Here is a 14476-nt window from a genome sequence, read left to right as displayed (position 1 = left end):
AAGGAAGAGTTCAGAATACCACACCCAATAGATTTTTTTTTTCCTTACATGAACTTATTAAAAATTTTGAGGGTGAATGGTTGAGAGGTAGTGGGATAATGGGCTGGGGATACAGCTCGGGGTTAGAGCATGCATGTCACCCTGGTTTCAATCCCCAGCGCCTAAAGAATAAAAGAGGGAAAACAAGGCATGCTGGACTTCACAATTCAACAAGCAAAGCGTGCTTTCGTGGCAAACTGAAAGCCTAGGAACCCAGGGTGATGAAATGCAGGCCTTCCGGCCCTCACTCTGTTCCCAATTTTTGGTTGTGGGAATCTGTTCTGAATCCAACTGCAAGTGGAAAACCCTTCTTTGGCTCAGCAGCCAGGCAAGCAAGCCATCCTGCCAATCCTCCAAATGGGCTGCTGAAACTTTGGCTCTGTGAGGCTGGAGCTGGGGCTGTCTTCCCAAGATCTGTGCAGCTGTCAAGGTGGCTGTGACGGGGCTGTGACTGGTCTCTGCACTGCTTTTTGGCAGTGACCTTGAGACCAGCTAGCACACCATGGTTGCTCCAGTTCTTTGCCGATTTGGTCTTTTGCTTCCACAGTTGTAACGCCAGGGGGCTGATGGGAGGGAGACTTTTCTGTTCCTGCGTTTCCCAGTGTCTGGCAGGTGTTAACTATGGAGCCAGTTCTCTCAGTACCTGCCACCCACTAGGCACAGGGGCAGTCCCATGTATGTGAGTCTGGTGTATGTGGGTGGCTTGTTCCATCCCTGGCTCAGGTACCCATCCCAGTCCCTGGGAAGCCGGTTGCTGTGCCTGTCCACCAGGCTGGTATGCAGACAGGTTCCACGTGGGGACCCACTTGTCAGTTTTGCAGAGAAATTCTCAGTGACAATTGATGATCTTGGAAGAGAAAGAAGCCAAAAGTGCCCTTTTGTACTACAGGTACCAGTCAAAATCTGTCTTCTGGTTAGTCGGGGATTTCTTTGGAAATGAAAGTCATCGGAAATGTCCATAGCAAAAGAGCGAAATCTTTTTTCTCTCTAGACACTCAGTGACAAGTGTATTTTTAAAACACCACCCCTTTTCCTTGTCCTCATCCTGTTCTTTTCCTTTTAAGTGGCTTTATTGTTGTTTTTTAATCTGCCTTTGTCATTGGACATTTATTGACAGAAATCAAATTGCTGTGTTTCTGGGCAGAGCGCCTGCTGCAAAGAGGTGTGGTTCCGAGGAATGAGACACGCAGCCCAACAGCTGAGCCTACACTGTCCTCACATAACCTCCCTGCCTTAAATATCGCCAATATTTAGCCTTGCCTTATAAAGTAAAAATGCACAATACCTTCCAGAGTTTCAGCAAGCCCAAATGCCCCCCTAGGCTTCGTTGTATCTCCTGTAGGTTGGAGGCAGAGCAGCAAACCCCTCCCCCATGGAGACCTACCCTCCGAGCCACCAAGAGGTTACTAATCAGGGAGACTCCGCCATCGATCCGATGGTGGCGACCTGGGGGATTTGTGTGCATTGTTTTTGCTGAAGCCTCCTGTGATTTCGGCGCGACCAGATCCTCTGCAGAGAACTCCATGTCGCAGCTTGTGGCTGCCTGTGTCCTGTGGTGAGAGCAGAGCCGCACAGGAGATCCTTTGTCTAGGAAGGGCTAGGCTGAGAAGATCACTTTGGAGTTGCTAAGCTCTGCATTGCCATTGGCTGCACTCTTTGTGGGGCTGTTTTTGCAAAAGGCATGCCCAGCACGTCTACAGTGCTGGCAGGCCAGGGCTGCCTTTAAACACCATGATAATAATACCAAAAGCAGTTTGCAGAACTGTTCCACTGTAGAGGCTTCCTCTGCAGAAGCAAGCAAGATGGCTACCTCGTGGGCTTCGCTGTGAAGAATGCAGAGGCTAATTAAGACAGACTCTAAGGGGAAAAAAGGGTACTTCCCTACTTCATCTTTATAGAAGGGCTTTTTTTTCAGTGACTTTTAAAATATACATTTTACATAAGAGCTTTAGGTTTTGCCTAGCAAACATGTTGATGATTTTTAAATGGTATAAGTAGTTTTACAGAAAAATAGTCAAAAATTTTGGGGGGGTGGGAGCTATTTTTTTTTTTTCCTTGATGGAGGCTCATTTTCCAATTTGATTTTTTTTTAGGTTATAAAAGAAAACAAGAGGCCCCAGAGGGAAAAGAAGCCCAAAGTTTTAAAGGTAATCAGCTGTTGATTAAATAATATTTAATTTTTTCCATTTCATGTAGTTTTTTTTTTTTTTTTCTGTCACTTGAGGGTAAATTTGGAATACAGTGGATATGTATTCTCCCAGATTTTCAGTAGATTAATGAATTTTCACTCGACTCAAGTTTTTTCCTCTTTTTTTCTGATGTACTGCATAATGTGCATATTAGCATCCTTTATTTTCAACTCCCACAAGTCTGCAGAAGGAAAAGTTTATATGCAAAGTGTTGTGAATAAAATTCATTTTTCTTTATATCCCCCTTTGTAACATCTGCATTTGTGTTGTTGCACTGGTGTGTGTACTTAAGCTTTTTAGGAGAAAGGTACTATTTGAAGTTGACAGCTAAGATCCATTGTGATTTTAATAGACCTCCCATTAAATACTATTTTAAAATTTGTGATCTTTTTTTTCCCTTAAGAATAATGGTTCTCAGAGAGTTTAGTTCAACTTAAAACGTATAAGTCATTGAAATCTTACAGTCACCTTATAATTGCTTAATACCACGTTCCCATTATATCATCTTTAATTTTGGCATTCATAGGACTGTAGGAATAAGCATGTTTTCTTTATATTCTATACATTGACCGATGAGTATTTAACAGTAACCAAATTTGGTTATAAGCTAACAATCCATATAGAAGCTTTGTACAGTATTTAGAAGGGTTAATTTAAAAACATATGGCATCACTAAAACTTCAAGGCTAGCATTAGTCTGGCAAATAGGTGCTTATGTGCTTAAGCTTTCAAGTGGCATATTGCTACTATAAACGTAAGCAACCTTTTTAATTGAAGAAGAAATGGCAAGCAATAAAGCAACTGGTCTGTAAAATTATATTGTACATATTTAACTTAAAATATTTGACCTAATTGTAACTTCTCTTTTGCGAATAAAGTTTTAGCTTCCAAGGGGAACAACATCTTGAACTATGACTATGGCAGAATTTTATCTTGTTTGTTCCCCTAGTTGTGTGAGTTGAAAATATTCATATTGAGAACTAAACCTTGTGTTGCTTTCTATTTTAGCTGACCACCTTGAGTTTTTGTTTCCTGGGTATATACAGCATTGCCATGTACATTTTTCATCAACCAACAAGTATTTATTTCATATTTACCATGTAGTCAGCAATGTGCTAGACACTGTGAAGTGAATGAAATTGCTTGGCACAAATTCTCTTGGGGCCTGGACAAAATGAATAGTGGTTATTTTCAAGACAAATTAAACCATCTTCTGTTTTTCATCTACCTCCTTTCATGCCCTTCCCTTCTCCCATCTATGGAGTTCTACTTAGATCTCTCTATATTTTCTGTATTGGGTAAATCCATCTCAGGCATTAAGTTCTTCATGAGAATAGTTTCAGTCTTGCTGTTATAAATGGCTCTTGAACATTGGAGGGGGGGGAATTATAGGAGAAAAAAGAGAGTACATAACAGAAACTAATAGACACTAAACCTGGTAGCTAAATCTTTTCCCTCCTTTGCTAGGACATGGAATTGGGCTTGGGGAGTGCTATTTAGTTCTGTTTATTATGTTAGTCTGTGGGTGTCCTGTCACCTGAAATAAATTTTGGAAGTAAATATACCATGTATTGCTTTTGGGAATCATGGTGGTAGATTCTGACCCTTTTTTTTTTTTTTTTTAATTCAATTAAGTACCTGTGAGTGGTGGAATTTCATCTGCCCCATCAAGCAGAACTGAATTGTTGTTTGCTCTAAGAGAAAAAAAATATTGTTTTTGATGTAGGCACTTATGTTTTAAAAATATTTCCTGCTATATTCCTTTTCCAAGCTTTGCTTCTCTTCTGAAGAGTAGAAATGCTAAAAACCTTCAGATTTTAACTTGGTATTAAAATTCAGTGAGACAAATGTAGAATATTATATAACCCTAAAGGAGAATGGTAAGTGTGTTTGAGAAAGGAGTGAGGGTAGGAAAAGACTATGGATCTCAACTTAAGAGACAGAACTTTGTTCTGTTTTGAGGCACCGCACCACTGAGCCACATCAGGTTCTCCCTAAGTTGTCCAGGTTGGCCTTGAACTTGTTATTTTCCTGCCTCAGGCATTATAGGCCTGTACCACTGTCCCATAAGTTTTTATGGATAAGGACTTAAATGTTCCATTTGGGTTCTCTCTAGAAATTCAGTGATGGGACTCTACAAGTTATGACTTGGTCTCTTTTCATAATTCTTTGTCCTTGCTTTTGGCATTGAACCAAAGATCTAGTCTGCTTTCCTTTGATTCTGGCTCCTTAGATCTTCAAATCCCCTGGGTCCCTTTGTCAGGTAGGTGCTATGAAAAATTGTTTACCTTCATCATCTCTTAGCTAAATGGATGAATAATACATGGAGGAAATTGGGTATAGAATTTGAGGCTTACCTTCCCTGACACCATGCTCCCCAAGAGAAGGGAGGTACAAGTCCTAAATCTCTCTGTGCTTATCCTCCAGCAAACATCCTAAGTTCTGAGATTCTTCACAGCAAGGTGCTGTGTCTTATTCCTTGTTGACTCTCAGCTACTAAAACAATATCTTAGTTATAGTAGATACTCAAGAAATAATTGTCCAAAAATTAACTGGGGGGCAGGGGGGGATGACACAAAGAATTTGAGGTTAATTCCGTCCTGCTTTGAACCTGGTCCTATTGAAATCCAGTCGCAGGATTGAAATTGTTGATCTCACATCTCACATCTCTCTCTCTCTCTTTTAATGGTACCTGGGATTGAACCCAGGGGCACTTAACCATTGAGCCACATCCCCAAGCCCTTCTCATATTTTATCTAGAGACAAGGTCTTGCTAAGTGACTTAGGCCTTCGTAAGTTGCTGAGACTGGCTTTGAACCCTTCATCCTCCTGCCTCAGCCTCCCAAACCACTGGGATTATAGGCATTTGACACCATACCCTGCTTCATAACTCTTCTCTAAATGAAATTGTTCCTTACATGGATACCTACATTCATTCTGTTATACTTCAAATTTTAAAGCTTTAAGTAGTGATTCAAATTTTTTAGAAGTCTTCCTCTTGCTGAAATGTTTCCTTTATAAGCACTTTATGACCAGAGCGGCATCAAACATAAGAGGCAGGGTTGGGTGAGGCTGGCTCAGCATTAGCTTCCCCTTCAAGCCCTCTTGGTAATCACTGTTATTTTCACATAGGGATGGCAAATTCTTAGCTCTGCTGTATTAAGAAACGTCTGTTGGTTTTTGTTGTTGTTGTTTGTTGTGCTAGGGATCGAACCCAGTGCCTCACACAGGATAGGCAAACACTCTGCCACTGAGATACAGTGGTACAGATACAAAATAAAAAGATACTTGTTTTTTTTGTTTTGTTTTGTTTTGTTTTGTTTTTTTAGACAGACTCTTCCTAAGTTTCCAAACCTGCAGCTTGCTAGCTTCCTCCCTCAGCCTCCCGAGTAGCTGGAATTACAGGTGTGCACCACTTTGCCTAGCTTGATTCTTAACTACAGTAGAAGCGTGAACTAGTTTCAGTTCATGACTCATGAACTTGAGCTTGTAAATGACATGCTTTGGAATTCCTTTTGAAAGAAACATTTATGTAAATATTCTGTGTGTATGTCTGAGGAGATGAGTTCAGAGGATATATTTTCTTAGAGAAAGTCAATATTTTTTTCAAATTTTGTTTTTAGTTGTAGATGAACACAACACCCCCATTTTATTTATTTATGTGATGCTGAGGATCTAATCCAGTGCCTCACACTTGTGAGGAAGTGCTCTACCACTGAGCCACAACCCCAGTCCAAGAAAGTCAGTTTTTAAGGTAATATTAACTTGCTTTGATTGGCAGTGTTTTCCCTGAAGAAAACCAGCACAATCAGTTGGAGGTTTGAGCAGAAATTCATAAAGGGAGCATTTTATTTGTTTATCTATTAGTACTAGAGATAGAACCCAGGGGTGCTTTCCACTGAGTCACATCCCTAGCCCTTTTCTTTTAAAAATAAATTTATTTTTATTGTAAACAAATGGGATACATGTTGTTTCTGTTTGTACATGGGGTAACAGCATACCATTTGCGTAATCATACATTTACATAGGGTAATGATGTTTGAATCATTCTGTTATTTTTTCCTCCCCCCGCAACCCTCCCACCCCTCTTTTCCCTCTATACAGTCCCTCCTTCCTCCATTCTTGCACCCCTCCCACCCCCCATTATGTGTCATCATCCGCTTATCAGTGAGATCATTCGTCCTTTGGATTTTTGAGATTGCCTAGCCCTTTTCTTTGTATTTTATTTAGATACAGGGTCTCACTGAGTTGCTTAGGGCCTCTCTAAATTACTAAGGCTGGCTTTGAACTTACAATCCTTCTACCTCAGTCTCCTGAGCTGCTGGGATTATAGGCATGTACCACTGCCCGGTTTAAAGAAGTACTTTAGAGGTGTGAGTGGAATTAACAAAATAACTAATGATAGTAAAAGATAACAGGATTAAGGAAGGCAGAGAGGTATTATTACTGGGCCGGAAAGGCAGAGGAGTGGGGGAGGAACTCAAGTGCAGTGGTAGCTAAAAAGAAGGAGCAAGATTTTTGTTTTTGTTTCCATTTTGTACAGTACTGAGGATTGACCCAGGGGTGCTCTACCACTGAACTATGTACTCAGCCCTTTTTACTTTGAGACAGGGCCTTGCTAACTCGCTCCAGCATACTCGCGATCTTTCTGATTCAGCCACCAGAGTCCCTGGGATTACAGATGTGGGCCAGGACATTGGCTATGAGCAGGGATTTCAGCTGTGGTTGTTGGTAGAGGGGGGATTCTACTTGGAGTCATGGGGGGATGAAACCTTGGCTTCCTGTTTTCTCCTGTTTTTGATGATGTATCCCAATAAAAAGCCAGAAAGAAAGGGAGTTTTCTGTCAACTGCATCTGGGTCATGCTTCTGGGATATCTACCAGTATATGGAAGGTACATAGCCATCATTACTAGTCACTACAAGGGCAGTACTACTGAGTCAAGAAGAGGACCCAAATCTTGATCATGAAGATGGTAACATTAGGTGAGGCTGGGTGAAAGTTATATAAGAATTCTGTACTCAGGGCTGGGGATGTGGTTCACTGTAGAATGTTGACCAGCATTTGCAAGACCCTGGCTTTAATCTCCTCTGCTGCCAAAAGAAAAAACAAAACAAAACTGTATACTATGTTTGCAATTCATGAATTAATCTAAAAATCCTCTCAAAACAAAAAGTGTGGGCTGGGATTGTAGCTCAGTGGTAGAGTGCTTACCTAGCATCTGAGGCACTGGGTTCAATCATCAGCACCACATAAAAAATGAATAAATAAAGTAAAGGTATTGTGTTCATCTTTGAAACAAACAAGCAAAAAAAAAAAAAAAAAAAAAACAGTGTGAGCATACTAGGGAAGGAGACACATTTATATATTCTGTAATTAGATATTCTACCTTGGTGGCCAGGGGACATTTTCTAGCTCTTTGGTTATAAAACATCATAGAGGTAGTAGAGTATTTGGAAGAACTGGGTGAACAAATATAAAGAAATGTCAGTGGATATTAAACCAGGAAACTGTCTACAGAGGCTGATCTGTAAAAGAAAAGAATCTAAACGACATGATCTTGCTGCTGGGTTTTGCACTGACAGCCCTACTCTTCTCTGTTTCCTTCCTTGATGAGGCTGATAAGGAGGAAGAACAGGTCATGGGGGGAGCATAAGGCCCGTGTCACTAGCAGAGGACAGGACACTTGCATATAGTATAACTACATGTCATTTTGAAACATGTGTTAAAAAGAATCAAATCGTAAATGAATGTGTCACATTTGTACATGGTCTCACTTGGCATGACATAGTGATTTTCAAAATATTTAGGACCAGGGCACAAGGTTCAATTCCCAGCACCGCAAAATAAATAAATAAATAAATAAATAAACAAACAAATAAATAAATTTAAAAAAATTTAGGACGATTATCAAGCCTCTGTGAAATACTTCAGAAGGAATCTTTTCTGAATAGCATAATTAATATTTACTAAATATATTTTGAGCACATTGTAAATGCTGGGACTATACTGGAAAATTTAAGACCAATGTGTTTCCTGCAGGAAACACAGGAGATTAAATGCTATAGAAGAAAGGCAAGCAGAAAATTTAAAGACAAACAAATTACAAATTGCAGTGAATGCTTTGAAGGAAAGAACAACAAAAAGTGGTAGATGGGGAAAACATCCTTTAAGGAAATGTGTTTGGGATTTGTGAGAACTATTTCCTTAATTTGTAAATCTTAACATATATACAAGTATAGATTTAAAAGGACTGAGATGCCTCCTTTATTTTCAAATCCCTTAAGCTACAAGAAATGGAAGTTCACAGAAGATGTTCACAGCTGCTACAGATTTTGTTGTCTGCCATTTCATCTACAACATTGTTTCATTTAATGAAAGAAATCATTGGTAAAATGATACTTTTTAAAAACTGGTAATAAATGCAGCACTCCATTACTTGTAGCAACATGTTGCAAATCAAAGTGATCGATTAAGTACTAAACCACAATTGGGGGAGAAAGACATGCCATTTTGATAGTTCTTCATAATCCAAGGCAACTTGTTCCATATATTTGCATGTATTGGCCAGTGGGTTTTATTGTTTTTTTTTTTTTTTTTTTTTTAAATTTTTTATTAGTACTGGGGATAGAACCCAGGGATACTTTACTACTGAGTCACATCCCTAGCCCTTTTCTTTGTATTTTATTTAGAGACAGGGTCTCACTGAGTTGCTTAGGGCCTCGCTAAGTTGCTAAGGCTGCCTTTGAACTCAGATCTTCCTGTCTCAGCCTCCTGAGTGGCGGGATTACAGGCATGTGCCACCGAGCCTGAGGGATTTTGGGGTGGGTATTGAGAGTATACCAGCTTAAAAAACAAACAAATGAACAAGCCAACATATAAATTGGAAGAAAATAATTTGAGAACACAAAGGGGGTCATGTAAATTTAATAATTTAGTTTTGCAATTCAACAAATGGCCTTTATTTTGCTCATTATGTCATAAATTGGCAAAAGCTGTAGAAGACGTGTGTTCATACAGCAGTGTTTATTCACACCATCAAAGGCACACATGGGGCTGCTGGGTTGCATACCCAGCAACTGTTATGTTGCATTTTGCCTAGAGAGGATCAGATTAATTTCAGTGCTGGGTTCTCACCAAACCAGCTCACGTACAGTCATACAGTTATCATGAAACCATGTGTATTTCCAATGTTTCAAGACCCATGTCCAGACTTTGGCTGGGTGGTACATTCCTGTAATCCCAGCAACACCAGAGGCTAACTGAGACGAGAAGAAATTCAAGGCCAACCTCAGCAACTCTCAGGGAGACCCTCAGCCATTTAGTAAGATCTTGTCTCAAATAAAATGGACTGGGGATGTAACTCAGTGGTAAAGTGCCCCAGTAAAGACAAACAAACAATAAATAAAATACTTATCAATTCCTCTTCTTTTTTTTTTTTAATATACCTTTATTTAAAAAAAAAATTTTTGTGTGGTGCCGAGGATTGAACCCAGGGCCTCACACATGCTAGGCAAGCACACTACCACTGAACCACAACCCCAGCCCAAGATGCATCAATTCTGTTATTTCTTTTTCCTTTCTTCTTTTTCTGTTCCCCCCACCACCCCACCCATACCTCCCATCCTGGGTACTGAGGATTAAACTCAGGGCCTCACACAGACTAAGCAAGTGCTCTGCCAAGCTATATCTCTAGCCCTGATTCTGTGATTTCTAGGAATGATCCCAGAGAATCTGAGTGAATAAAAGCCAAGTGAGGTTGGATGGACAGAGAAAAATTTCATTCAAGCTACAAACAGAAAAAACACATCACTCAAATTCTTCCTAGTCTACAAAAGAACATATGCCTTGTGTCTTGAATATTTATGCTCATACTGTGTTTGTTTTGATGGTGCTGGATTCATCTTATATTTGAAGTGTACCTTGCCTCCTGCATAGTTCTCCATTTACTAACTATAATACATTCTCAAGAGCCGGATAAAAATATGCTGGGCACAGAGATGATCAGCTGTAATCCCAGATTGCAAGTTCAAAGCCAGACTCAGCAACTTAATGAGGCCCTAAGCTACTTAGTGAGACCCTATCTGAAAATAAAAATTTTAAAAAGGGGTGGAGGGTTGAAAAGGTAGTTCAGTGGTTCAACACACCTGGGCTCAATCCCCACTTACTTACCCCCCCACCAAAAAAAAGAAGAGTTCAATAAAAATACCCAAATAATTATTCATTTATTTTTTGTTAAAGTATTAATCTTTTTCATTTTCAGATTATAACTTTTGATAGTGGAATGTCATTCAGTATCCAAAATAAATTCTTTTTTTAATATATTTTCAAAGATTTTATAGCAAAATTTATCTACCACAGTGATCTATGCAAGAACAGTGGCTGTGTGTGTGTTTGTGTTCCTGTGTTTGTTGGGGATTGAACCCAAGTCCTTATGCCTTCTAAGCACATACTCTACCACTGAGTTATACCACCAGCCTGAGTGACTTTCTTTTTATTTTATTGTAATGCACTTATTTTTTTGAGTTGTGATCTTGTTATGTTGGCCCATGACCTTGAACTCTCAATCCTCCCAACTCAGCCTCCCCAGTAGCTTTTTTAAAATGCCTGTTCTCTAAGCGGGGCTTGGTGGTGCACACCTGTAGTCCCACCTACTTGTGAGACTGAGCTGAAGGATCACTTGAGCCCAAGATTTCAGTACCAACCTGGGAACTAAAGCAAGACTGTCAAAGCAAAAACAAAATCAAGACAAACAAACAAAAACAAAGAAAAACAGAAATTGACTTTTAGTTCAAATGAAAGCAAAAGTTAAAATAGAAATTGGTGCAGTAACATTTGAATATATAGGAGAAAGTACCCCTTTTTTCAAGTCATCAGGCCACTTTTGATAATGTAGAAATCCAGATACATATCTAGTATATTTATATTAATGTGATTAATTTTCATCTTTTTACTTAGAAAACCCAAAACCTATAGAAGAATTTGAGGAATAGCACATGGGCGGGGCACGGTGGCATATGCTTGTAATCCCAGCAACTCCAGAGGCTAAGGCAGGAGAATTGAGAGTTCAAAGCCAGCCTCAGCAATTTGGCAAGGCCCCTGAGCAACTTAACAAAGACCTTTGTTAAAAAAATAAAAAGGGCTGAGGATGTGGCTCAGTAGTTGAGTGCCTGGATTCAATCCCTGGTACCAAAAACAAAGTAAAACAAAATGTTATTTTGTGGCAGGGCCTGTCTAGGTTGCCCAGGCTGAGAATAACTGAGTCTAGCAGGGCTGTGATACCATGCCCAGATCCCTTTGTTTATTGGGGGTAGGGGTACTGAGGATAATGCCCAGGACCTTGCACGAGCTGGACAAATGGTCTAACTCTGAGTTACACTCTTAACCACAATATTGATTCAATTTAATATTATATACTCTACTTTACATTTTAGAAATTTTCAAAGCCTCCCAGCACTGTGGCACACAACTATGATCCCAGTGACTCTGGAGTCTGAAGCAGGAAGATGGAAAGTTACAGGTCAGCCTTGGCAATGTAGTGAGACCCTGCCTCAAAATAAAAAATTAAAAAAAAAAAAAATTAAAAAGAGTGGTTGTGTATCTCAGTGATAAAGTACTCCAGGATTCAGTGCCCAGTACCGAAAGAAAAACAAACAAAAGAACAAAAGTCCTCTCCCCAATCCTCTTGAGCTGCTTTCCTCCTCAATCTGTTATCCAGTACTAGAGTGTTATCAATTTGTATTTGGTCGTGTTGTCTCAAGTCTCTTTTAATCTGTCTAGTTCTCCCACCATCCTGAGTGGATATGGATGTGTTTCTTGCATATTCTTGGAGACTACCTGTCCTTTGTTATATTTCTATAGAATTTTTTGATTTGAAGGTCAAGTGGAAGGGGTCATGTGATAGTAAAATTCAGGTTTCAAACAGTTTCTCCAATCTATAACTGTTGGGGGTCTTCCTTCATTTAAGAATGTCCAGCATAGGGCTGGGGTTGTGGCTCATGGTAGAGTGCTTGCCCAGCATGTGTGAGGCACTGGGTTCAATTCTCAGCACTACCTGTAAATAAATGAATAAAATAAAGATCTATCAACATCTTAAAAAAAAAAAAAAAAAAGAATGTTCATCATAAAAGGTTGTGTTTGCACAGGTGTATTGCACCTGTGAGTGTGAGACAGGAGGATTGCAAGCTCGAGGCCACCCTGGGCAACTAAGGGAGACCCTGTTTCAAAACAAAATGAAAAGGTCTGGGGATGTCACTCAGTGGAAAAGTGCCTCTGGGTTCAATCTGCAGTACCCTCCTACACCACCCCACCAGAAAAAAAGAAATATCTAATGCTTCTCGGTCCTAAATTTCTAATTAGAGGAGATTTGCAGATTGCTAAAAATAGATGTAGTTGCCTAAACTCAGAGATTAAATTGATCTGCTGTATCTACACCAGGTGATAACAAGGAAGGGAGATAAAGGGATATACCAATCATTGCTTCGATGGAAAAATAAAAAAGATTAAATTAAAAAATGAAATAGAGGCATTTATAGAGCCATGAGGAAGCATGGATGAAAATATTATTGGACTGCAATATGGGTTTTGGTGAGCTTTATAAAATACTAAGGATATTTGTTGATTAAACTATGTGTAAGCTATTTAAATATATTGATTTTGTTACCCCACTCATGAAATCTAGTTTCTGACCTCAGTTAGTAGATAGTGTAAAATAGCCACTCTGCAGGTTGAAACATTTAATTGGAAATGTAATCCAGCTGTCCAAGGCTTAGTTAAAGCCTCTGATATTTAATCATGTAAATGTAACAAGTTAGAATCATCAAAATAAAGAGTTACCTAGGCCACATTTCCTAATATAATGCTTTATGATAAATGATAGCATTAGAGTACAAAGACTGACAGGTTAATTTCTGCTCAATATAATTTCTAAGGAAAAGTTCTGAAAATTAATATGTGTGCTATTCCTGGTCAGAAGATAAAAGACAATATAAAAATATGATGTATTTTTCTGTTTTGATTTTTCTGAGAAAGCTCAGGTGTGGTGGCACACGCTCAGGAGGCTGAAGCAGGAACATTGCAAGTTCAAAATCAACCTCAGCAATTTAGTGAGGCCCTAAACAATTTAAGGGGTGGGGATGACTCAGTGGTATTGCATACCTGGGTTCAACCCACAGTACTAAAAAGAAAAATGAAAGAAGGAAGGAAAACTCAAGTCAAATTTATTCCCAAGAAATGCGAAATTTGCTTAATTCTAGAAAGAGAAAGACATTTGACTTTCTACTTCTTTTGTTCATTTAAAAAAATTCCTTTCTACTTCTATTTCATGGGCTTTATGAAAGTAAAAAAATTTTAAAGTCCACATAATTTTAAACAAAAGGGAAGTGATGACCCTACAACACCTACATTGCCATGGAAAATCCCAAGTTCTTGGAGGTTACTCTTTGGTAGTGGTCTTCTGCCTGCACTGTTTTGATCTGTTTTTCATTTTCTACCTTATTTATACACTTACATTGCCAGCACAACTGTTATAAAACTGTTAAATAATCTAGATAAAAATGTGACTTTGCAAGAATGCATTAGGAAAAGGATGAGCAAAAGATCTTTGGCTGCAATTTTCATCATATTAACAAATGTAAATTTTATATGGTAAAATTTTATTTCCTGAGGTGGGGGGGGAAAGACTGTAAAATAGTACAAATTATTCACATGTATTATTCACTAAGTCTCCCAAGTTTGTTTGTATTTTTCCACTTTGTCTCTTTTTCTTTCTCTGTAGACATACACTCTCCCCTGACCCCATTCCTTGAGAGTAAGTTTCAGAAAGGATGTCCTTTGAACCTAAATACTACACCATGTTTCCTATGTACAAGGACATCTTACATAAGTACAGTACAGTGATGGAAACGAAGGAAGTTAACACTAGTTGGATGTGATAGCTACTGTTGTTGCATGTACTGATCATAACCCTATTCATATTTCCCCAATTGTCTTTGTAATGTCTTGTGTATCAAACAATGATCTCATCATACGTTGCATGTGGTTATTGTGTCTCTCTAGTCTTCTGTCAGTAATTTGCAGAGAGTAAGTACATTCAGTTGTTTTTGTAGCATCTCTCAATTTGGGTTTATTCTATGTTTGCTCATGATTAGATTCAGGTTGTTTGTTTGTTTATTTATTGATATTGTACCATGGATTGAACCCAGGATTCCTTAACCACTGAACTACATCCCCAGCCCTTTTTATTTTTTA

At 39.0% G+C, this 14476-nt stretch overlaps 1 protein-coding gene across 6 annotated transcripts in view; it reads left to right on the top strand.

The window, feature by feature from the left end:
* The window catches only part of TET1 (tet methylcytosine dioxygenase 1), a 134495-nt gene that overhangs the window by 36801 nt on the left and 83218 nt on the right, over positions 1-14476 (top strand). For 4 of the 6 annotated variants that reach the window (XM_079135730.1, XM_079135729.1, XM_079135727.1 and 1 more), the window contains exon 3: positions 2133-2186. In XM_079135730.1, coding sequence (XP_078991856.1) covers positions 2133-2186 — 54 coding nt within the window. The other 2 variants (XM_079135732.1, XM_079135731.1) reach the window with 2 other exon arrangements.

Source organism: Sciurus vulgaris (assembly GCF_902686455.1).
Source record: "Sciurus vulgaris genome assembly, chromosome: 4".
Classification (NCBI taxonomy): Eukaryota; Metazoa; Chordata; class Mammalia; order Rodentia; family Sciuridae; genus Sciurus; species Sciurus vulgaris.
The sequence above is the reverse complement of the archived record's forward strand: the minus strand, read 5'-3'. Positions and strand labels throughout refer to the sequence as shown.